The sequence below is a fragment of the Aegilops tauschii genome, chromosome 7 (assembly GCF_002575655.3).
Source record: "Aegilops tauschii subsp. strangulata cultivar AL8/78 chromosome 7, Aet v6.0, whole genome shotgun sequence".
Classification (NCBI taxonomy): Eukaryota; Viridiplantae; Streptophyta; class Magnoliopsida; order Poales; family Poaceae; genus Aegilops; species Aegilops tauschii.
Genome location: NC_053041.3, coordinates 82,031,999 through 82,054,508, shown reverse-complemented (window position 1 = coordinate 82,054,508; position 22,510 = coordinate 82,031,999). Strand labels below are relative to the sequence as shown.

The 22,510-nt window shown below is 47.3% G+C and overlaps 1 protein-coding gene across 1 annotated transcript; it reads right to left on the bottom strand.

Moving 5' to 3' along the window:
• Nucleotides 1-334: 334 nt before the first annotated feature.
• On the bottom strand, nucleotides 335-4,867 carry LOC109739073 (protein disulfide isomerase-like 1-5). The gene is made up of 12 exons (XM_020298156.4): nucleotides 4,123-4,867; nucleotides 3,917-4,046; nucleotides 3,630-3,795; nucleotides 3,255-3,373; nucleotides 2,991-3,071; nucleotides 2,806-2,892; nucleotides 2,575-2,646; nucleotides 2,429-2,497; nucleotides 2,106-2,183; nucleotides 1,843-1,977; nucleotides 821-874; nucleotides 335-731 (listed from the first exon to the last, which is right to left on the bottom strand). Exons 1-12 carry the CDS (start codon nucleotides 4,614-4,616, stop codon nucleotides 582-584), a joined length of 1,635 nt encoding a protein of 544 aa, XP_020153745.1. The 5' UTR covers nucleotides 4,617-4,867; the 3' UTR covers nucleotides 335-581.
• Nucleotides 4,868-22,510: the final 17,643 nt, after the last annotated feature.

Sequence of the window (22,510 nt, the reverse complement as noted above, 5' to 3'; positions counted from 1 at the left end):
AAATAAACTAATGCAGTCCACATAGTTCAGTTGGACCTTTATAAGGAACTTTGAAGCCAAATTTACACGAATTTTTGAACCAATAATAGTACTCCATAAACTGCGATCATTCTAACATACTACATTCCTTAGAAAATCTACTGATATACTTTTCATGATATATAACACATATTTAGTTTCTCAAATCGATACTTTTCATGACATATAACACATATTTAGTTTCTCAAATCAATGACCTAGAACTACGCGAATGCCCTATAAACCTGGACGGGGAAGTAGTATCCAACATTTTAGAAAATCTGCTTGAGCTTCGACATTCATGCAACATCTGATATTAGAGTACCTGACTTTATTTCATATTTAATACATGAACAAGCTAATTCAGAACATGTGGTACATCATACATTGCCAACCGACGTGTTAGAACATGTGGTACATCATCATATATATTTGATTTTAGATGTCTACTGTGTAACCGTGATTAACCCCTACTCTATTTCCTTCTCTATAAGGCCGTGCTCCAACGCAAATATGCCTCATTTTCCTTCAACGCGCCCAGCGTGCTTGAACGAGCAAATCTACTATAGCTCATCCTTGACATTGTCAGCGGCAGCTACTGTTTCGATCTCAGGAGTTTGGAGCTTCTCCTTGATTTCGACGTCCGAAATCTGCAGCTTCTCCTTGATGAATCTCGCCATGTCTTTCAGGCTTAATTTCTTTGAAAGTTTGATCTGCATTTCCAAAAGGAGAGCAACAAATATATCACAAACGTGGCGAAGGGTAACTTGTGGCGTGTTTGCATTTGTTTCAGTAGACTTACCGGGTTGGTCTTGTCCTCAGCAGGATAAAGCAAAAGTGTGGGGTAATTGTTTACCTGTAAGAAACCATGGGGAAACTGTAAGCTAAAGTTATACCTTTGATGGGTCACTGCAGGTTTATTAGATCAATTCATTCAGAATGGCAAAAAACTATGCTTCCAGGTTCCAGCACTCAAATGCAAAGGAACTAGAAACCTTCAGATCTCTTTTCACAAATTTAACTTTAATGAACATCCTAGGTATCACCCATTCATTTATGCCAGTTATTAAGCTTTTCTTCCTTATAGTGGTTAGCCTATATGTACAGTCGTAAGTGGCAGCAATTCCACCAGAACCTCATCTTCAACATATAGGAAGTCATTTTTCTGATTATTCTTTATTCACAGAGCTATCTTTGAAAGTCCATGCATGGCAACATTTGCAGTGAACAACAAACTCTTTTTTTTCTTGCCGGAAACAACAAATAAACTCCACATCAATATTTTATATTCGCAGTAAACAACAAACAAACTCACCCTCGTGTATGTCAATATTCATGTGTTATGCACACATTGTTATGGGCTTAGTTATAAATTTCATGGATGTAACTATGCACGGTCCAAAGCTTATAAATTCATAAAAAACAGTTATTACTTTTTAGAGCAATCTAATTTAAAGTTTCACAAATTGTCTAAAAAACACTTAGTGTGGTAATTCAATGGACATAATTCCAACAATAGTTAATTAAATCAGCAATCCAACAGATAACGTGAATGTGTCGAAAGTAATGTCTTTCATATGATTTTCTTTTCTGAAGGCACTTAGATAGTAAATAATAGCACATAATCCCAATACTTCAATAAAAATTACTCCCTCTGTATCAAAATATAAGACTTTTTTGTACACTAGTTTAGCCTACAAAAACGTCTTATATTTTGCTACATAGGTAGTATAATTTAATGGATGGCATGACTGGTACAAGGTTGAAAGTATTTGATCTCTATGTTGTGGGCATATGTGATGGCACAGCAAAAGGTCGAATTACCTGCAATTTTGGATGTTCATTCACCGAAGCATCAATACGTGCAAATTTAAGATTGTCCAAACCACTGAAATGCTTGGCCAACTTCTCAATGTTTTTACTGATGGCTTCACAGTCAACACACCAAGGTGCATGAGCCTATGGTTTCAATGTAAAAAAAAGGTGTGAGATCTTGGATAGAAATAAAAATAGTTTGAAAAATGACAAATCATCAGTATTGGAGTATACAAAATTACAGATAAATAACTTTGAGTGAGATCAAATACCTCGAGGAGGACATTGTGAGGGCTTTGCAGGACAGAAGAATCAAATGTACGTCCAACAACCTTTTCAACAAGTCCTTTCTGCAAAATGGTGAGTGGGGGGGTCAAAGGCTAAGTACACATGCCAGGAATACTAATTACAAAATCTTCACAGCATTGTTAACAGATGTTATTAAGAGCAAAGACTAAGTATGCATGTCAGGAGTAACAAGTTCATATGTTGCTCACATCTTAACATGAGTTGTATTTCAGTTAGACTGCTTAGGGACTTTGAATCCTGACACATTAACTTGCAAGATTCAACACTTGACAAAATTAAAGCTTACTTCTTGTGGTACTGGTTCTGAGCGGAAGTATGGAGGGAGTGTACCATCCAAAAGGCTTAAGGAGAACTCCTGTTATTCAGTGCATGGTCTAATTAATCAATTTGCCTCAAGTAACATACCATAAAATCAAATAAACAACGCATTACCTTTAGGTTCTTCTCGTTAATATCTGCCTCCAACAGATATTTAGTACCTTTGCTCGTATCAAATGCTGTAACCTGGTAAATTTTATAATTTTAGCAACAGGATATATCGTTAAACAATACGGAAACAACTCCCACCATAATGCACACATGTGCACACCAGCATCTACTGGAAAAAGATATATAATATGGAAACATCACTCCAGAATGAGATTCATAATACTATGAACGTACAGTAGGTTTATCTCCTTCAAGGCCATAGAGAGTCAGGAATGGTTTTGCAAGGTTTTCTTCAGCAGTGTCCACATATATAAACATTATCTGCAGTGCCAGAGAGAAAACTGTTTTAGTCATTTGCATGATATGGCGACAATGGACAGAGCAGAGGGGAGCTATCTATTTATATCAAAACTGCACACCTTTGTCTTAAATCCTCTGGCCACCTCTTGGACAATAGATTCAAGATCTTCAAAATCATAAGCCTCTGCGAAGGTGAAGACCTAGAACAAATTTGCAGAAACTAAATCAAATTAACCATGTAAAAGACCAAGCGTACATTTATAATTTCCTACAATCACTTTATACAGTTATAAGGCTTATTACATAGTTCAATCCACTAGGGAAGAATGTGATGTATATCCAAGGTGCACTAGTTAATATTTAGAAAGGCTGGGAGTACTAACCTGCAACTTAATTGGGCTTGAATAGACTTTAGCCGAGTTTAAATCAGTGAATGCAGTAATTAGTGGGAACTTGTTAAGCTCCACAAACTGCAATATCTCCTTTTCTTCGAACGCTCCATCTGTAAAATGGCATTACATGAGTTACTGGACAAATCATATATTTATGACTGTTACACTTACAATAACTATATTGTACACCAAATGGATAAGCATGAGCAACTGCCATTGAAGGTTAACCCAGCATTATCTTTCTTTTTGATAGCATTTTCAATAATGAGAAAGGATTCCAATTAATAAGTTACTCATCAAATCATGGCATGCAAGGCTAGAATGTAAATAAGTTAAAAATGGAACATCTGCATAAAAGATACTTACCGAACTTTTCAAACTTCTCTGGTTCGCTTTTCACAAGGCCCAGGAATTGTTCTTCAGATGCAATCCCTGGAAAAAGAATCTTGGCCACATTCCTATCATTTGTTTCTACAAATTGAACCTCATTTTCAGCAGTCGCTGCCTTCACAAACTCTTCGTGGCCAGCTCCCTGTCAAAAACGGATATGAATAAACAAAGTCAACAAAATTGAGCAAATGTATAACGTCATTCTCAAGTTTTTATCCAGAGAGCAAAGCAAATTAAACATCTGCATCAGGCATTTCGCATACCTCGTAATTCTTGAATAAGCCGAGAGCAAATGTCTGGCCCTTCTTAAGAAATTCCTCAGCTGAATCCTTCGACTCAAGCCTAATTACTGGTGTGCCAGTCTTCTTTCTAACCCAAGTAACTATCGCGTCCCTATCAACAAGATACAAAAGCCAATTAGTCAATTCGTCGAGCATATCAAAGGCAGCTGAGCAGCGAGCTTGCTCACTTGGTGTGGAGGCCAGTGTAGGCGTGCTCGGTGCCGTTGACGAAGAGGAGCACGGAGGGGAAGCCGTTGACCCCGACGGCGGAGGCGGCCTTGGGGAACCGCTCCCCGTCGAGCTTGGCGAAGGCGACGGCGCTCCCCATGGCGCGCAGCGCCGCGGCGGCCTCGGCGAAGCGCGGCATGAGCTTGGCGCTGCGCTCGCACCAGGGCGCGTAGCCGAGGAGCAGCAGCTCCGGGTGGTCCCGCACGGCGCGCGCCGCGTTGTCGTTGTCGAGCACCAGCACCATGGACTGCGTCCGCCGCACTGCCTCCGCGCCCCCGCCCCCGCCCGCGCCCGCCCCAGGCGGCGCCGCCTCCTCCTCGTCGTCCACCGCCAGCAGCGCCTCCAGCACCTCCGAGTCGTCCACCTCGTCCAGATCGAGCTTCGCCGCCGCCGCGGACACCGCGAGCAGCGCGGCGAGGAGCGCCGCCGCCGCGAGGAGCCGCGTCGCCCTCATCGCGTCCTCCTCCGAGATCTAGGAGACGAGGGAATCCCGCGCGCACGACGCCGCCACGAGGAGGGGAGATCGAATGCGTGTGGGAAATGGAAGGGGCCGCGGCGCGCTATTACTAGTGGTGCTGCTAATGGCGACTGGCGAGCGAGCTCGAGTGTTCAAACGGCAATGACGAGCGCACGCCGCTGCGGCCGCGGCGGTCACGGGCGGGCGCGGATGAGGCTGGCGGGTGGGGCCGGGTGGACGGCGGGGCCGCCTGTCGGTGAGGGCGGCCGGCGAGCGGGGACGTGTCGGCGAGACGGGACGGGAGCACATGGGGTTGGGATCGCGACCGCGTGATTGGTGGTTAAGCTAAGCTCAAATCGGTGGAGCTGCGTCTGCATGTGATGGGAGAAGGAGGGTCAGCTCTCCTTGGCTTCTCTAACGAGGTCAAAGGCCTTCTTTTGTCCGGATCAAAAATAATGCTAAAATAATTGGAGGAGTTTTGCTGGATTCAAATTCAGTGGAAATATTTCTTCGCATTTGCTATTCCTCGGTTAACTGGAAACAAAAATATATATTTCAGTCGATTTGGAGGGAGGGAGAGAGTGGTGCGGCCCCAAGCTCGAGCCAGCGCGGGTGAGCCAAGATATCACCAGAGGAGGGGACAAAAGCGGTCGGCTAGTATGGGGGGGTTGGGGGGAAAGGGTCGAGTTTTTACTTCTTCAACCGGGCATAAACCCCTTTCCGTTACAAGGCATAATGGAAATACAATTTGTCCAGATCGAGCAAGATATTACTGAAAGCGAGAAAGGGGATAAGCTAGTTCAAATTACTATAAGTAAACCCGCTATACGTGCTCGCAATCGACACACACAACATGGGATGAAAACCTGATTGCACAACAAAAACTAACCTAGTGGAGATAAGATAAACCTCACGGTGTTCAGACTATAGCATAGCCAAAAAACAACATCGAACGTCCAGCACAACAAGAGCCTTCAAGTAGAACCACACGCAGCAGGAACAACTCCCTTGTTTGGCGTCGGTGCCCTCCTTGATCGCTGCACAATTCCTCATCATGTTGGTGGCATTGCTCCGGAGCAGCGTAGCTCCATACCTCGGCGAGTGAAAGTGTATTTTTTTCTAAATGGAATTTTGGCGTGATGATGATATGGTTAGTGAAAATAATGACGATTGCTAAGATTTATATCAGGTTGTTGGTTCCTTGGATAATTATTGTGGAGATGGTTGCACCCCCCCCCCCCCCTCTCCCCCTCAAAAAGATCAAAGGCTTGGTTTTACGGTGACTCGAAGGTTTTATTTCGGTTTTCTTTGAGACATATGACAACCACACTATCAAGAGGAAGCAAGGTGGTAGAAAGATGGTGTGGGAACACCTAAAACTCATATACTAGCCTTACTATGCCTACCACCGATAAAGTACCTTGCATGCATTGCACTTCATGTTCTCTGTGTGTGTCTAAGGGGTGTGTGCCCAAAAGTTGTTCGTCACCCCGTGCACACGGGATACCACGCAACCCTTTGGGTACCCCATGTGCACGGGGTCCTAAACACTTGTGTCCACGGGGTGGTGTTTTAGTCTTTGGAAGGTGGTGTTTTAGTCTTTGGACATTGATGTCTATTACATAACTTTTTTTCTTGTAGACTATGTTAGGCCTTCAAGTGCAGAGTTTTGTAGGACAGCAGCAAATTTTCCCTCCGGCTGGAAAGCTAGATTTAACCCCGGTAGGTACCTCTGCGCCGCGCTTCCTGTTCCCCTCTGCGCCGCGCTCCCCGTTCCCCTCCGCGCCGCGCTCCCCGTTCCCCTCCGTGTCGCCCCCTCACGTCCCCATTCGCGCATCGAGTCTAGGAGCTCTCGTCCATGGAGTGCTCCTTGTAGCTATGGTTGGTATGGAGGAAATAGTAATGGTTGCTTGATCTGTTTCATGCCTACATATATCATGCTCAATTCTTACCATGATCATCCCTGCTTATTTTTGTTGATTATCTCTGCTTATTTTTGTAAATCTCATGATTTATGTCTGTATATAACAAGTGATTCTTAAGTAAATATGCATACCACTATAGCTACTGCGGTGACACATTCATGTTCAGAAAATCCAAAATGAAACAGTTTAATAGTCCACATGAATTAGGAGGGGGAAAATGTCACCGCTCCAATCAGGCCTTGGCTACGTTTGCAGTATCATTTTACTGTTGTTGCAGCAGAAGTGTCTATCCATCTGCTATTTAGGCAAGTGTTTTTATCATCGCAAGTGACTGTAGTACAGGGCTAGGCAGACATGATTATCAGCAATTTTGCACTACAATATAGCTCAAGACACACTTGGTTTTCAGCACTTCTCTAGTGTGATATTGCTGCTCAGGACTCAAGGGGTTCTCTTGTACAATTCTCACCATCTGTACCATATCTAATATTGTCACATGTTGAAACTTTTGCGAATTGCCACAGCAGTATTATGTGTAGTTTTGTGATAGCAGTACCAAACTGAATCTGTGTACCTAAGCCATGATCACTTCAGAAGTACTAGCACTCCGGTTAACCGTGGCAAAAGAAATTGAACATGTTTTTTTATGATAATTGTGCTAAAATATCACATTCCATGATCTCTTTTTAGTATGGATAGCAAGATATGCACGGACATTTTAGAAACAATGATGATTTTTTATGTGCAAAAGTACCATGCAGTCAGCATCATGGTACTTACTAGTAGTAAGATAAATAGCTCCTCCCCAGCTCCATGCTAATAAATAAAGTAGTATTGTTATCCGTTTCAGCTTCCATGTGCAAAATTTACTAGTATCCATGTAGTACTAGAATTTTTTTCACATCTAGCTTTAGATGGACATGCTTGTGAGCCCAAATCGGTGGGATAAATTGTGAGGAAAAATGTATCTTCATGTACATGCTTTCCTGGTTATTGTTTCAACTATAAACAAGCATGTTCATCTCTTTTTGTTTCATCAGGTTCTTAGGCACCCAAAGAAGCAAGACTAAACAAGCTGGATGGATAAACGTTGACCACTCAAAAGCTGGATGATCATTGAGCTACTGCAAAAGTACTCGTTATGGCGTTGTGTTGTGGCGGTTATGGCTATTATGGATGTGTTCATGACCCATTGTTCTTGTCATGATGTGTTATCGAAAATAATTACCCTATGTTTGAATTCCTGGTAATTACATAATACTCATATTCTACTCTAGTTTAATTTGGTAGCAAGATGCCTACCAAACAAGTTCTGTAGCAAAATGTCTACCTAACAGAATGTTCAACTTACCAAGTTTGTCTTACTATGTATAATATGGAATCAACTGCCTCTAAGATTTTTTATATGAGTTGTAAAAGTTGCAAAGATTGGATTTTTACCATCTCAGTTTGTTATAGCAAACCCTGTCTATCAAACAAGTTTTGATGGAAGAGGATTGAGAACTTGGAGATGCGAGGGGAATTGAGAGGATTGGGTGGAAGGAAGGTGTAAGGGCATATTTATCCCTAAAGTGTTTTGGTGATTGATGACAATGCTTTTGCGGACTAATCTTGTGCGTTTAGTATTTCAGAGATTCATCCTTTGGCACGAGACGATTCCCTCCCCTCGGAGTTTGAAGCAAAGACGGTGTAGCCCTTTCGGTTCAGTTTTGGTGGACTTGTGTCGTAGGAGTCGCCGTACTATCAAGAGGGGGTCCGCTTTGGTTAGGCTAGGATGGAATCAACACGTACACGTCCTTTTCACACCCTCTGAGCCTTCCCGCCTCGATGGAGGTTTCATTCCCTTTTTTGTGAGTTCGTTTTGGTCCCAGCGGTAGTACCGCGGTGCCCAACGGTAGTACCGCTTAAGAGTCACAGGCGGCAGTACCGCTCGGCAGCAGTAGTACCGCCGGTGGGTCCTCAGCCGTAGTACCGCTGCGGTACCGGGCTCCTACCGCGTCGACTCGAGGGGGTCGCTTCTCGTGTCGGATTGTGCGGCACTAAGCAGCGGTAGTAAAAGCGGTAGTGCCACTCGTGAGCGGTAGTACCGCCCTACCACCGCGGCAGTACCGCACTGGGTCCGACTCCTACTCTCTCGCTAGCCCTCCCCGACTGCACGGCAGTACCGCGATGGGGAGCGGTAGTGCCGCTGGTCCCAGCGGTAGTACCGCTGCCCCCTGCGGTAGTACCGCCCTCTGCGGGGCTGTTTAGGGGGTAACGGTTGGATTGTTCCCCCTCTATAAAAAGGGGTCTTCTTCTCCAAAGTTGACTTACCTCTTCCCCCAAAAGCTCCATTGTTGCTCCAAGCTCCATTTTCGCCCGATCTCTCTCCCTAGCCAATCAAACTTGTTGATTTGCTCGGGATTGGTTGAGAAGGCCCCGATCTACACTTCCACCAAGAGAAATTTGATTCCCCCCACTAATCCCTAGCGGATCTTGTTACTCTTGGGTGTTTGAGGACTCTAGACGGTTGAGGTCACCGCAGAGCCATAGTCCATTGTGGTGAAGCTTCGTGGTGTCGTTGGGAGCCTCCAATTAAGTTGTGGAGATTGCCCCAACCTTGTTTGTAAAGGTCCAGTCCCCGCCTTCAAGGGCACCAATAGTGGAATCATGGCATCTCGCATTGTGTGAGGGCGTGAGGAGAATGTGGTGGCCCTAGTGGCTTCTTGGGGAGCATTGTGCCTCCACACCGCTCCAACGGAGACGTACTTCCCCTCAAAAGGAAGGAACTTCGGTAACACATCCTCGTCTTCACCGGATCCACTCTTGGTTATCTCATCCCTTTACTTGTGCAAGCTTACTTCTGTTAAATCCCTTTCTTGCTTGTGTGCTTGTTGTTGTTGCATCATATAGGTTGCTCACCTAGTTGCATATCTAGACAACCTACTTTGATGCAAAGTTTAAATTGGTAAAGAAAAGCTAAAAATTGTTAGTTTCCTATTCACCCCCCCTCTAGTCAACTATATCGATCCTTTCAATTGGTATCAGAGCTTCGTCTCTTTATTAAGGACTTTGCCGTCCGAAGAGTATGGTTGACGTCGTAGACGGAGTGGAGGAGCACTCTGGTGCGAATCCGGTCTCGTCTACGGGTGATGGGGGAACCTTGGTCTCTCGTGAGGAATTCAATGTGGCTTTGGACACATTGAAAACCTCCATGACGACCGAGGTTGAAAGCATGTTTAATAAATTCATTGAAGGGCTCAAACTATCTACCGCACCGTTGAAAGTGGGTGATCCCACTAACAAGGTGACGGATGCTAACTCCGACAAGGGGGAAGCTACTAGTGAAAAGGCTCCTTCTTCTAGTGGGAAGAATGGCACCGGCATCTTTGCCCATGTGGAACCTCCACTTGTCTATGGTGGACCGATTCCTTCTACTCATTTGAATCATGCTGGTCCTCCCCCTAAGATTGTGAAAAATGAGGACTTTGATTCTTGGGTCTATCGGTTTAAGCGTCATTTAAATCATGTGAATACTAATCTTTGGAGAATCATTGAAGAAGGTTTCTATCTGCATGACTGAAGCAACTTCACTCCTAGAGAAGCCGCGGATAATCAATTCAATGAGAATGCTCTCTTCATCATCCAAGATGCAATTCCACCCGAAGATCTTCCTCACCTCCGTCCCTACGCCATGGCTAAAGATGCATGGCACCAAGTTGTTTCCCTCTACCGTGGAAGCGCAAGCATTCAACGCTCCAACTATGAAGTGGTGCAAGATGAAGCCGACGAGTTTGCAATGAAAGAGGATGAAGAACCTCGTGAGCTTTATCGAAGAGTAACCAAACTCGCGGTTTCACTCCGAGATCATGGAAGCAAGGACACGGATGACAATTGGATCAAGCGCAAATTCCTCAAGGCAATGATGCCTTACCACAAGGCCATGTCCTCCGTCATTCGTCAAAGGCCGGACTTCCACACTTTGTCCTCAAGTGAAGTGTTGGATGAGTTTGTGGCTATGAGCATCTTGGACAAGACCGCCGACAATGCGGTGCTACGCTCTCAAAGGGCAAAGAAGCCCAACCTTGCATTGAAGGCCAAGGTTTGCGTTGAATAAGAAGAAGAAGAATAGGAAGAAGAGGAAAGCAACCCCGAAGATACAAAGTATGCTTATCATGAACACATGGCTCTTGCTTCAAGGCAATTTTGGAGCAATAAGAACACAAGGCCCAACTTCAACAAGAGCAACTCAAGTGGCACGAAGGTCAAGCAATGTGTGAGGACTTGCTATAATTGTGGCAATGTGAGCCATTTTGTTGCGGAATGCCCATATGAGAAAAGGGAAGACAATGGTGGCAAGCTCATCCGGAAGGACAAGGCCAAGTCTTTCTCTAACAAGAGCAACTTCACCAAGAAGACTCCTCCCAAGGCGTTGGTGGTACAAGAAGAGTACAATGAGGATGAGGATGATGATGAAGATGGTGAGTCGGTTGCCATGGCCTCCGTTGCCATTGCAACAACTTCACGGGCTTCTCTCTTCGACTCACCTAATGAGAACATCACCGCCAAGTGCCTCATGGCTAAAGCCACCAACAAGGTAACCCCCAACATCAAATCTACCATCATTAATAATCCCTCGTTGACGGATTGCATTGATGAACATGAGGGGTCTAATGTGGAGGAGAATGAGTTTGTGTCTTTTATGAACAAACTCAAGGGTAAACCCAAGAAGCACTTCGTTGCTCTCTTGGAACAACTTGGTGAAGCCAATGACATGATCAAGGCTCACGAAGATACCATCTCTAAGATGGAGGGGCATAGTCGTGACTATGCCGATGAGATTTCGGATCTTTCCAATGCTCTTGAGGAAGAGCGTGGTCTTCGTTTGGCTCTTGAGGAGTCACACAACGATGATCATGCTAAATTAAAGAAAGATCGTGATCATGCTCTTGTTGTATCTCGTGTGCTAAGTTCTGAGAAGGCCAAACTTGGGGTTGATCTTGCTAGACTCAAGGAGGAGTTTGATATACTTGACAAGGCTCACAAGGCCTTGAAAGGTGTTCATGCTAGCCTCAAGGAGTCTCATGATCAACTCCAAGTGAAGCTAACCAAGGAGAAAGCCACCTTTCCTCATATGGTGTTAATTGATAATGCAAATGCCACTAACCCCTGTTGTGAGCATGTGCATCTTGTTGAGGAGAATGCTAAGTTGAAGGAGCAACTTGAGAAAGGCCTTGTGTCGTGCATTCAAGGTGAGAAGAACCTCAACGACCTTTTGAGCAATCAAAAGGAAGTTGTGGCCAAGGAAGGGATTGGGTTCGCACCCATGCCCAAGAACAAGAAGAAGAATGACAAGACCAAATGACCTCCCCCTCTCAAGCAAACCTTTGTGAAGGAGGGAGAGGGTGTTTCCAAGGAGAAGAAGAACAATGTGAAGGGTGGTGATGTCAAGAAAGGCAATGCCACCCCTTCCAACAAAGCCGGCGACTTTAACCCTTCTTATGTGCTGTGCCGTGCTAGTGATGGGCATGTTTATGCCAAATTTGTTGGTTCTCCTTATGAGTACATTGAATGGTCTATTTGGGTTCCTAAGACCCTTGTTACTAACATCAAAGGACCCATTACAAAATGGGTATCTAAAACCAAGCATTGATTTCTTGTAGGTGTTTGCTTCCGGTGGAGGATCATGGTTGCTCGATAGTGGAGCAACTAATCATATGACCGGGAGCAAGGACTTGGTGGTGGATGTTCACAAGATTCCATCTATGCCCACCAATGTTGAGTGGGGTGATGCCTCGTCCTCTAAGGTATTGGGACTTGGCAAGGTTGTCATTTCTCATGATCTCATGATCGAGAAGGTCATGCTTGTTGAGTCCCTTGCATACAATTTACTTTCCGTTCGTCAACTTGCACTCATGGGTTTTGCCACTTTCTTTGATATTGATGTCGTGGCCCTCTTGTGGAGCAAGACTCTTAAAGTAGCCTTTGTTGGGCATGTCGAGAACGGTCTCTATGTGATTAACTTTTCGGAGCGACCCACTAAGACCGCGACATGCCTAATGGCTAAAGTTGACGTGGGATGGCTTTGGCATCACCGTTTAGCCCATGTCAATATGAGATCTTTGCAAAGTCTTCTCAAGGGGGACCATGTCCGTGGACTAACGAATGTTAGTTTTGCTAAAGACCGTGCTTGCAGTGCTTGTATCGAAGGAAAGCTACATGAGAAGGCTTACCCTCCCACGACTATCATTTACTCGAAGAGGCCTTTGTAGCTCCTTCATTTGGATCTCTTTGGGCCTCCATCCTTTGATAGTCTTGGGGGTAGGAAGTATTGCTTGGTGATTGTGGATGACTATTCAAGATACACTTGGGTATATTTCTTCAAGAGGAAGAGCGAGACCCAACAAACCGTCATTGACTTTGCAAATGAAGCCCAACGTCAACACAATGCAAAGATCTTGACAATAAGAAGTGACAATGGCACCGAGTTCAAGAACTACACCTTGGATGAGTTTCTTAGTGATGAGGGGATCAAGCATCAATATTCCGCACCTTACACCCCTCAACAAAATGGTGTAGCGGAGAGGAAGAACCGGACGTTGATGGATGCGGCAAGGACCATGATGGCGGAGTTCAAGTCTCCATACAACTTTTGGGCCGAAGCCATCAACACCGCGTGTCATGCTTCAAATCGTCTCTATCTCCGCAAAGGCTTGAACAAGACTCCGTATGAGATACTCACTGGTAACAAGCCCAACCTCAAGTACTTCCGGGTGTTCGGGTGTAAGTGTTTCATTCTCAAAAAGGGTGTTTGTTTGTCTAAATTTGAGTCTAGAGCTTATGAGGGCATATTTGTTGGTTATGCTACAAACTCTCATGCTTACCGTGTCCTCACGTGGACTTATTGAGGAGACGTGTAACGTGGAGTTTGATGAGAATAACGGCTCGCAAGTGGAGCAAAGTGGCACTTGTGATGTAGGTGATGAAATTCCTCCTCAAGCCATAAGAAGAATGGGTGTTGGTTTTATCCTACCCATTCAGGAACGCCTTTTGGCCGAAGGGGAAGGACAACGCTCCACTCAATTGGAGCCATCACCAACCCAAGGCCCACACGCTTCCGAAGAACAAAGTGAAGGCCCTCAACCTCAAGAACAGGACCAAGGGCAAGATCAATCTCAAGATGGTGTTGTAACAACAAGTGATGCCCAAGGTCAAGTTCTATCCTCCGAGCAAGTTCAAGATCAAGAGCTTCCTCGAGATCAAAAACAAGCTCAAGACGGCGCTCAAGATGATCAAGTGACCGCTCCTCAACTCTCCCCCGAGGAGGAATTGGAGCGTCGTGCCGCCAAGATTGCTTCCAAGCTCTCCACCAAGGGTCATCTCATGAAGAATGTGCTTGGAAGCATTCAAAAGGGGGTAAGCACTCGTAGACAATTGGCAAACTATTGTGAACATCACATGTTTGTCTCTTGTGTTGAACCCCAAAAGGTATATGAGGCGCTCGAAGATCCGGATTGGCTTAATGCCATGCATGAAGAACTCAACAACTTTAAGTACAACAAGGAGTGGAGATTGGTGCCAAGGCCAACGAGGAACCACAGTGTCATTGGAACCAAGTGGATTTTCAAGAACAAGCAAGATGCTCACAGGACCATCGTTCGCAACAAGGCAAGATTGGTGGCACAAGGCTACTCCCAAATCGAGGGTATCGACTACGGTGAAACCTTTGCTCCCGTTGCTCGCCTTGAATCCATTCGTTTGTTGATTTCTTATGCTTCTCATCACAACTTTAAGTTGCAACAAATGGATGTGAAGAGTGCTTTTCTTAATGGTCCTATTAATGAGTTGGTGTATGTCAAGCAACCCCCCGGGTTCGAGGATCCCTACTTTCCCGATCATGTGTATCAACTCGATAAGGCACTCTATGGCCTTAAACAAGCCCCACGTGTGTGGTATGATCACCTTACCGAGTTGTTACAAGATCGTGGATTTGAAGTTGGGCTAATCGACCCCACTCTTTTTACTAAGAAGGTCAAAGGGGAGTTGTTTGTGTGCCAACTATATGTTGATGATATTATCTTTGGTTCCCCTAACAAAGCTTTCAATGAGGAATTTGCCGCACTCATGACCTCAAAGTTCAAGATGTCTTCCATGGGAGAGTTGAAGTTCTTTCTCGAGTTTGAAGTGAAGCAAAGAAGAGAAGGAACCTTCATCAACCAAGCCAAATACACTCAACACATGCTCAAGAGATTTAAGCTAAGTGATGTCAAGCCGGCTTCCACTCCAATGCCCACCAAGTGCCAACTTGACATTGATCCCAATGGTAAAGCGGTGGATCAAAAGGTATATCGCTCCATGATTGGCTCCTTGCTTTACCTTTGTGCATCTAGAGCGGATATCATGTTGAGTGTGGGAATTTGTGCACGGTTTCAAGCCACACCTAAGGAAAGCCACTTTGTGGCGGTCAAGCGAATCTTTCGATATTTGGCTCATACCCCAAACTTTGGCTTATGGTACCCAAGAGGAGCAAACTTCAAGATTGTAGGATATTCGGACTCGGATTGGGCGGGAGACAAAGTGGATAGGAAGTCCACTTCCGGAGGGTGCCAATTTCTTGGTTGCTCTTTGGTGAGTTGGTCTTCCAAGAAGCAAAGTTGTGTGTCTCTCTCGTCCACCGAAGCGGAGTATGTGGCGGCCGGTAGTTGTTGTGCACAACTTCTTTGGATGAGGCAAACTCTAAAGGATTACAGTGTCATTTGTGACAAAGTGCCTCTTTGGTGTGACAATGAAAGTGCCATCAAGATTTTTCTCAACCCGGTGCAACACTTCAAGACGAAGCATATTGAGATTTGGTATCACTTTATCCGGGATCACTTTAGGCGAGGGGAGATCGAGCTCAACTACGTCAACACTCATGATAACCTTGCAGATATTTTCACGAAGCCCTTGGATGAAGCAAGATTTCGCGAGTTAAGGCATGAGCTAAATATCATTGATTCAAGTAATGTTGCTTGAACCATTGCACACCCCACCATACTCAACTTGATGTCTAGTTTAGATGTAGGCATGGACATAGGGGGAGTGTTGTTCTCTCAATGAACTTTCCCTCCCCCCATTATGCATAAACTAATCAAACTCTTTCACATTAGCCATTTTTTATGGTACTTGTGCTTCAAAGATGAGTTTTGGTCTTGGGCCCAAGGTTAAAATCTTCGTGGCGCCATACCTCCGGACTCAAACATAGGAGGCCTCGGCCACCACCCTCTCTTGGAGATGTGTGTGTTTCTCGTCCTCTTTGCTTTGGCTTTGTGTGTGTGTTTGCTCTCGTTTTCTATTCGGTTTCCTCTCTTGTGTGTTAGCCGTGCTGGCCAGTCTTTTTGTGGTTGAGCGGTACTACCGCTGGGTGCGCGGTACTGCCGCTTATGATCATCAAGCGGCACTACCGCCCACCCCAGCGGTACTACCGCTATGGGGCGGGCGATGGGGGGTTATGTCGGGGCAGGGGGAGTTGTTTTTCTTCCCCATACCCATTCGCTCCACTCGCCCGTCTTCTTCGTCGCTCCAGCGACGTCTCGCCGCAGGAGGGCTTCGGCCGGCCGCCGTCTTCGTGCCGTCCCTCTCCAGTTCCTCCGGTGGAGTCGATCCCCGCCGTGTCCTCTTGCCATGGATGCCGGTATTGCCCCCGTTCCCGTTCTCTCTTTGCCTAGATCTCACATCTAGTTGTTAGGGGCAATCGGCATTGTTTTTCTTGATTTTTGGCTAAGTCGAGGCTTGAGTAGGATGGAGAGGGCTTCTAGGCTGTTTGGATTGATGTTTGGTAGGTTTATTTTTTAATTTGGCATCCCCGGTAGTGCCGGATCTGTCCACGGCAGTAGGGAACCGCCGTTCCCCGTCTAGAGCGGTACTACCGCTCACGTCGCGCGGTACTACCGCTCGCACGGTACTGCCGCGGTTGGGTCGTGGTACTACCGCTGAATGCCCAATTTCATCATTTTCTTACCACTCTTTGATCCTTGTTGTTTTGTTTGGAGGCTTATGCTCTTTCTTTCGTGTTGTTTCTTCTGCTCGTGTGTTTGGTTCCAGGTGATGAACATCCTGAGCAGCAAGTCCGCCGTGTCAACCCCGGGCGTGCAACATCAAAGCGCTACCGCACATCTGAGTCAGCGGGTGCTTCCTCAAGTGCTCCACCTCCACCTCAACTTAAGAAGAAGTCCGCCAACAGGCCGAAGCCAAGGGGCAAGACTATGACTGAGTTGACTGCCAAGGAGTTCTGGGAAAGGCGTCGCCACAATCCCTATGCGGAAGACCAAGAACCCTCTTTGGTCAACCGCCCGTTCTAGAACCGCTTTCAGTTTGCCATCTACTTTGATGTGATCAAGGCTAAGAAGAATCTCTATGTTGATGTACGCTCCATCGACACAGATGCCATGGAAAAGGACCCTGAGTACTTTGGCGAAGCTCTTCAGATGTGTTCTCAGCTGAACATTCTCAGAATCATGCAGTTCAACAAGGACTTTGATGCAGATTTGGTGGCTCAATTCTATACTACTGTCCATCTTGGAACTGATGAAGAAAGGACTCTGACTTGGATGATAAATGGCAAGTTGCTTCTGTCAAGTGGAAGGCCTTCATGGAATTACTTGAGGTGGAAGATCACGGGCTTGAGACTCCTGTCGGCTTCCGCCCACACCGCAATGCAAACTCCACTCACAAGCAAGCCCTCTGGCCCTATTGTATTGTGAAGGTTAACCCTGTAACTAAGAAGGAAACCTATGAGCTGTCTGCCTTTCTGGACATCCTTCATCGCGTCTTCCGAGAGACTCTCTTCCCTCATATCGGGAATCTGGATATGGTCCACTCCTATCTCGTGGACATGCTTCTCTTCTGCCAGCATGAGAAGGAAGCAAACACTGGCAAGTCCCTGGACATTTCTCATGTTATGTGGTCTGAACTTCTATCTGCCGTTTCTGAGCGCAAGTGCCCGATCTATGGTCCGTTCATCATGTTGCTCATTGAGAAGGCCTGGGCACATGTTTATCCCAAGGTTATGCTGGAAACTGGAGAATTGGTTTCTCATGAGATCAAGCGTCTGAGGAAGAAGGACAACTGGGGCACCCCGGCTCCTAAATCTGGGGGTCCATTTACTGCCGCTGACGTGGAGACCGAGGGCGAGGCTGAGGCCGATGATGATGAGGAGGACTATGGGCCTTCTGGAGCATAGCCCTCTTGGGCAAAGAAGCTCAAGCGCAAGATGAAGAAGCTCTTCTGCATGGAGTCTCATGGTCAGTACATGACTCATGTGGCTGAGAAGCAGGCCAAGGGGCATCACAAGGAGCTCATGCATCAATTGGGTGCGACCGTTGCCAGCGGTTCTGAGGGCCAGATCACTGAGGAGGAGGAGTGGATTCAACAGCACTGTTCGTGGACTGACTCAGACACCGAGCAGTTTCCGACCGATGACGGCGGTGCAGACGATCCCGCTGGGAGATGATGTTCGAGATCCTCAGTTTGCTATCACCTAGAGCCGTAGCTTCGATCTTTGCCTTTTTTGTGTCTCGATGCCAAAGCGGGAGAGAGTTTAGGGATTTGTCGTTGTCAAGTTGCGAGCGTGTGTTTGTGTGGCGTGTTTGTGTTTGCCTTGCCTGTCTTTCTCGCAAACTCTTTTACAATGTTGTTCCTTGCTTGCTTTGGGTTGGTTTGTGCTCGTGAGACTGATCTATCTTATGGAGTAAGACACATGCACTCTATCGCATCGTATTGAGCTTATGGTATCATGTGCTATTTACTTTGTCTCTTATTTACTATTGCTTAGTGTTAGCCTTATTTTTGCATGATATGCATGATCTATAAAATATAGGGGGAGTGTTGATCCTAGTATGCGTGCCGTGCAGTCCAAAGCACCAATCTAAATAGCACACATCTAGGGGGAGCCCGTCTATATTTTAGAGATGTGGGGTTTGCTTATGTCCTATTTTTTCCCATTTGTGCGAATCCCGTATTGTCATCAATCCATCAAAAAGGGGGAGATTGTAAGGGCATATTTATCCCTAAAGTGTTTTGCTGATTGATGACAATGCTTTTGCGGACTAATCTTGTGCGTTTAGTATTTCAGAGATTCATCCTTTGGCACGAGACGATTCCCTCCCCTCGAAGTTTGAAGCAAAGACGGTGTAGCCCTTTCGGTTCAATTTTGGTGGACTTGTGTCGTAGGAGTCACCGTACTATCAAGAGGGGGTCCGCTTTGGTTAGGCTAGGATGGAATCAACACGTACACATCCTTTTTCACACCCTCTTAGCCTTCCCGCCTCGATGGAGGTTTCACTCCCTTTCTTTGTGAGTTCATTTTGGTCCTAGCGGTAGTACCGCGGTGCCCAGCGGTAGTACCGCTTAAGAGTCACAGGCGGCAATACCGCTCGGCAGCGGTAGTACCGCCGATGGGTCCTCAGCCGTAGTACCGCTGCGGTACCGGGCTCCTACCGCGTCCACTCGAGGGGGTCGCTTCTCGTGTCGGATTGTGCGGCACTAAGCAGCGGCAGTAGAAGCGGTAGTGTTGCCCGTGAGCGGTAGTACCGCCCTACCACCGCGGCAGTACCGCACTGGGCCCGACTCCTGCTCTCTCGCTAGCCCTTCCAGACTGCACGGCAGTACCGCGATGGGGAGCGGTAGTGCCGCTGGTCCCAGCGGTAGTACCACTGCCCCCTGCGGTAGTACCGCCCTCTGCGGGGCTGTTTAGGGGGGTAACGGTTGGATTGTTCCCCCCTCTATAAAAAAGGGGTCTTCTTCTCCAAAGTTGACTTACCTCTTCCCCCAAAAGCTCCATTGTTGCTCCAAGCTCCATTTTCGCCCGATCTCTCTCCCTAGCCAATCAAACTTGTTGATTTGCTCGGGATTGGTTGAGAAGGCCCCGATCTACACTTCCACCAAGAGAAATTTGATTCCCCCCACTAATCCCTAGCGGATCTTGTTACTCTTGGGTGTTTGAGCACCCTAGACGGTTGAGGTCACCGCGGAGCCATAGTCCATTGTGGTGAAGCTTCGTGGTGTCGTTGGGAGCCTCCAATTAAGTTGTGGAGATTGCCCCAACCTTGTTGTAAAGGTCCGGTCGCCGCCTTCAAGGGCACCAATAGTTGAATCACGACATCTCGCATTGTCTGAGGGCGTGAGGAGAATACGGTGGCCCTGGTGGCTTCTTGGGGAGCATTGTGCCTCCACACCGCTCCAACGGAGACGTACTTCCCCTCAAAAGGAAGGAACTTCGGTAACACATCCTCGTCTTCACCGGCTCCACTCTTGGTTATCTCATCCCTTTACTTGTGCAAGCTTACTTGTGTTAAATCCCTTGCTTGCTTGTGTGCTTGTTGTTGTTGCATCATATATGTTGCTCACCTAGTTGCATATCTAGACAACCTACTTTGATGCAAAGTTTAAATTGGTAAAGAAAAGCTAAAAATTGTTAGTTGCCTATTCACCCCCCTCTAGTCAACTATATCGATCCTTTCAGAAGGGATTCACCAAATCCCTTGAAATCCCCACATCCCCAAACCTCCTCAATCCACTTCTACCAAACAAAGCCTAAGGGATGAGGTCAAACTCTGGAACTTGGCGAGTGTTGGGATCCCTTTCAACCCGGGCTGCGTTTCTGTATGTATGTTAGGTTTTTTCCTTCCTTTCCGCTTTGAGCCTTTTCCTTGGTTTGGCGCCGACCTACTCTGTGGGTCTCCCCTGTACTACTTTGTTTTCCCCTCCCGATCAATGAATTTGGTAGACCACTACCAACATTCAAAAATACTTGAATTGGACTGCCGCCAGGAGTTACAACCTGATGCACCAGCAAGAACCCCCCTATTTGGCATGATAAGGGCATCTCCAACGCTGACCCTCAAACCGCCCGCATACGTCTGGACCGTGTTGTCCGGATCGCGGAAGCCATCCAACGCGGGCCTGTATCGATCCGCGGGGCGGTCCAGGCGTACTTTTTCCTGCAAACCGGAGAAAAATATGGGGGGCTTTGCGGGCGTTCGAACATCAACCACGCCCGCTTCTGACCACCCGGGCCCAACCCCCACTCCCTCGCCCGTGCTCATTCCTGCCTGGCGCCAGCTGCCCGCATTCATGCCACTATAGGGCGCGCCACTCCACATTGAAGACAGCTCAGGGTGGACGTGACCTCTCACTGCCTCCGCCACTGAAGCGGCGCGCCGGCCAAGGGCGCCGCCCGCGACGCGTCTCCGGTGTCCGCGCCTGTTCAATGCCGGAGACGCTTTACTGGATGGGACGAGACAGATGTCTACCATGCCCATTGAATGCCACGTCCGTTCGTATGCCGCCATTAAGCAGGCTCGTCGGCCGAGAAACCCACTTAGGCGCCGCGCATTGATGCACCCAGATGCCTGGCCTCACCGGAATCCGCTATTTAAAGGCGGCCTCACTCGGCTAACTCCACGCCACAACACAAGGCGATCCCCATCCTCCTCCCTTGCACTGCATCCGCCATGACTATGGGCGGCGAAGCTCTGTGGGAGAGCCTTTCCACGGAAATGAAGCACGAGGTGGCCACCCTTGTTTCCGCCTGGCAGAGATGCCGTGCCCGAGGTCTCCGACGACGAGGACGACCCCACAATGGAGATGGGATCCGACGACATCGCCCCCGCTCCCGCGCCTGTGCACGCCGACTTTACCATGGAGCAGGCGTAGGCGCACTACAACACCGCCATGGAGGAGGTGCAGCCTGCGCCGACGCCTTTGTCAACGTTCCAACAGGCACATGAGGAATAGCGGTACAACTTGTTCCTCCCTGGAGCAGCACCGGCTGGCGAAGGGCCAGATCTACGGCGAGCGAGGAGGCCATGGCCACGGTGAACCCCAACTTCATCGTGACGTAGCATGCCATCTGTGATGTCGTCCGCGCTCAAGCTGTCGCTCGACAGGAAGCGGCGACAACCGAGGCGCAGCTCCAAGCCAGCTGCACCTCATACGCGCCACCGATGAACTATCCGATTGCTCGATGGGACGACGACAATGCGGGTGGCACCATTTTCATCGTGAATCTCACGTCCACCGGCGACAGACAAGACACAAACTTCTCTGAGGATGAGTAGGGCATGGGAGGCAGCAGGGCCTTGTGACCCATGTGGGCCAGTCAGTCTGCCGTGTTCTACTCTTCCTCACGAGAGACTGCGGCTTCATTTCATCGGTCTTATCGCCAGTGCTCATGGAGACGGTGGATGAAGGACAACACGGCTTGGACGCCGGCCGCCGTAGGTTAGATTTAGGGTCGAGTCGGTTTCTTGTTTGTTGTAAATGTTCGAAATCTAATGAAAATCCGCTGCGTTTGCATGAATGTCGTCGAGTTTGTATGAAAGTTGCCCATGTTTGCATGAATTTCATTCGGTTTGTTGAAAAAAAATGTTTGCAATATATGCGGGCAATGTTGGATGGTGGTCTCCCGCATCCGTGTCCGCGGATTGGTCCCACCTGCCCGCGGACGAATGCGGGAGGAAATTCGTGGGTTGCCGTTGGAGATGCCTTACATGACATTAAACCGGCCTTAAAAGGATTTGCATCGCACAAAATCTCAAAAGTGGGGAGAAAATGCAATGCACTGGCACATGGAATGGCTGCGTCGGCCGGGAAGAATGGGGATCCATACAGTATAAAGTCGAGACATTTATTTTTGGATGTAGGGAGTACATGATTGCAGGCGTTCCAGAGTGTCTACTGACTGCAGACGTCCCAGAGTGTCTACGTTCCCCTTTCAAATCTGAATGTATCCCTACCCTAGAGTAATACTAGTATGTTTTACTCTTGATCCTCCTTTTTTTTGAGGGAAAAGGCCTTTTATTACCCAATTTGTATCCTAATCCTCCTAAAAAAAGGAATGGGGGGGCCGTTGGAACGGTGTTTCAGGCCGATTTGGGAGTCCCGTACTCACGTTGGAGACGCTCCGAGATAAAAGCGCAACACATCGCCCCTCACCCCGTCCGTCTT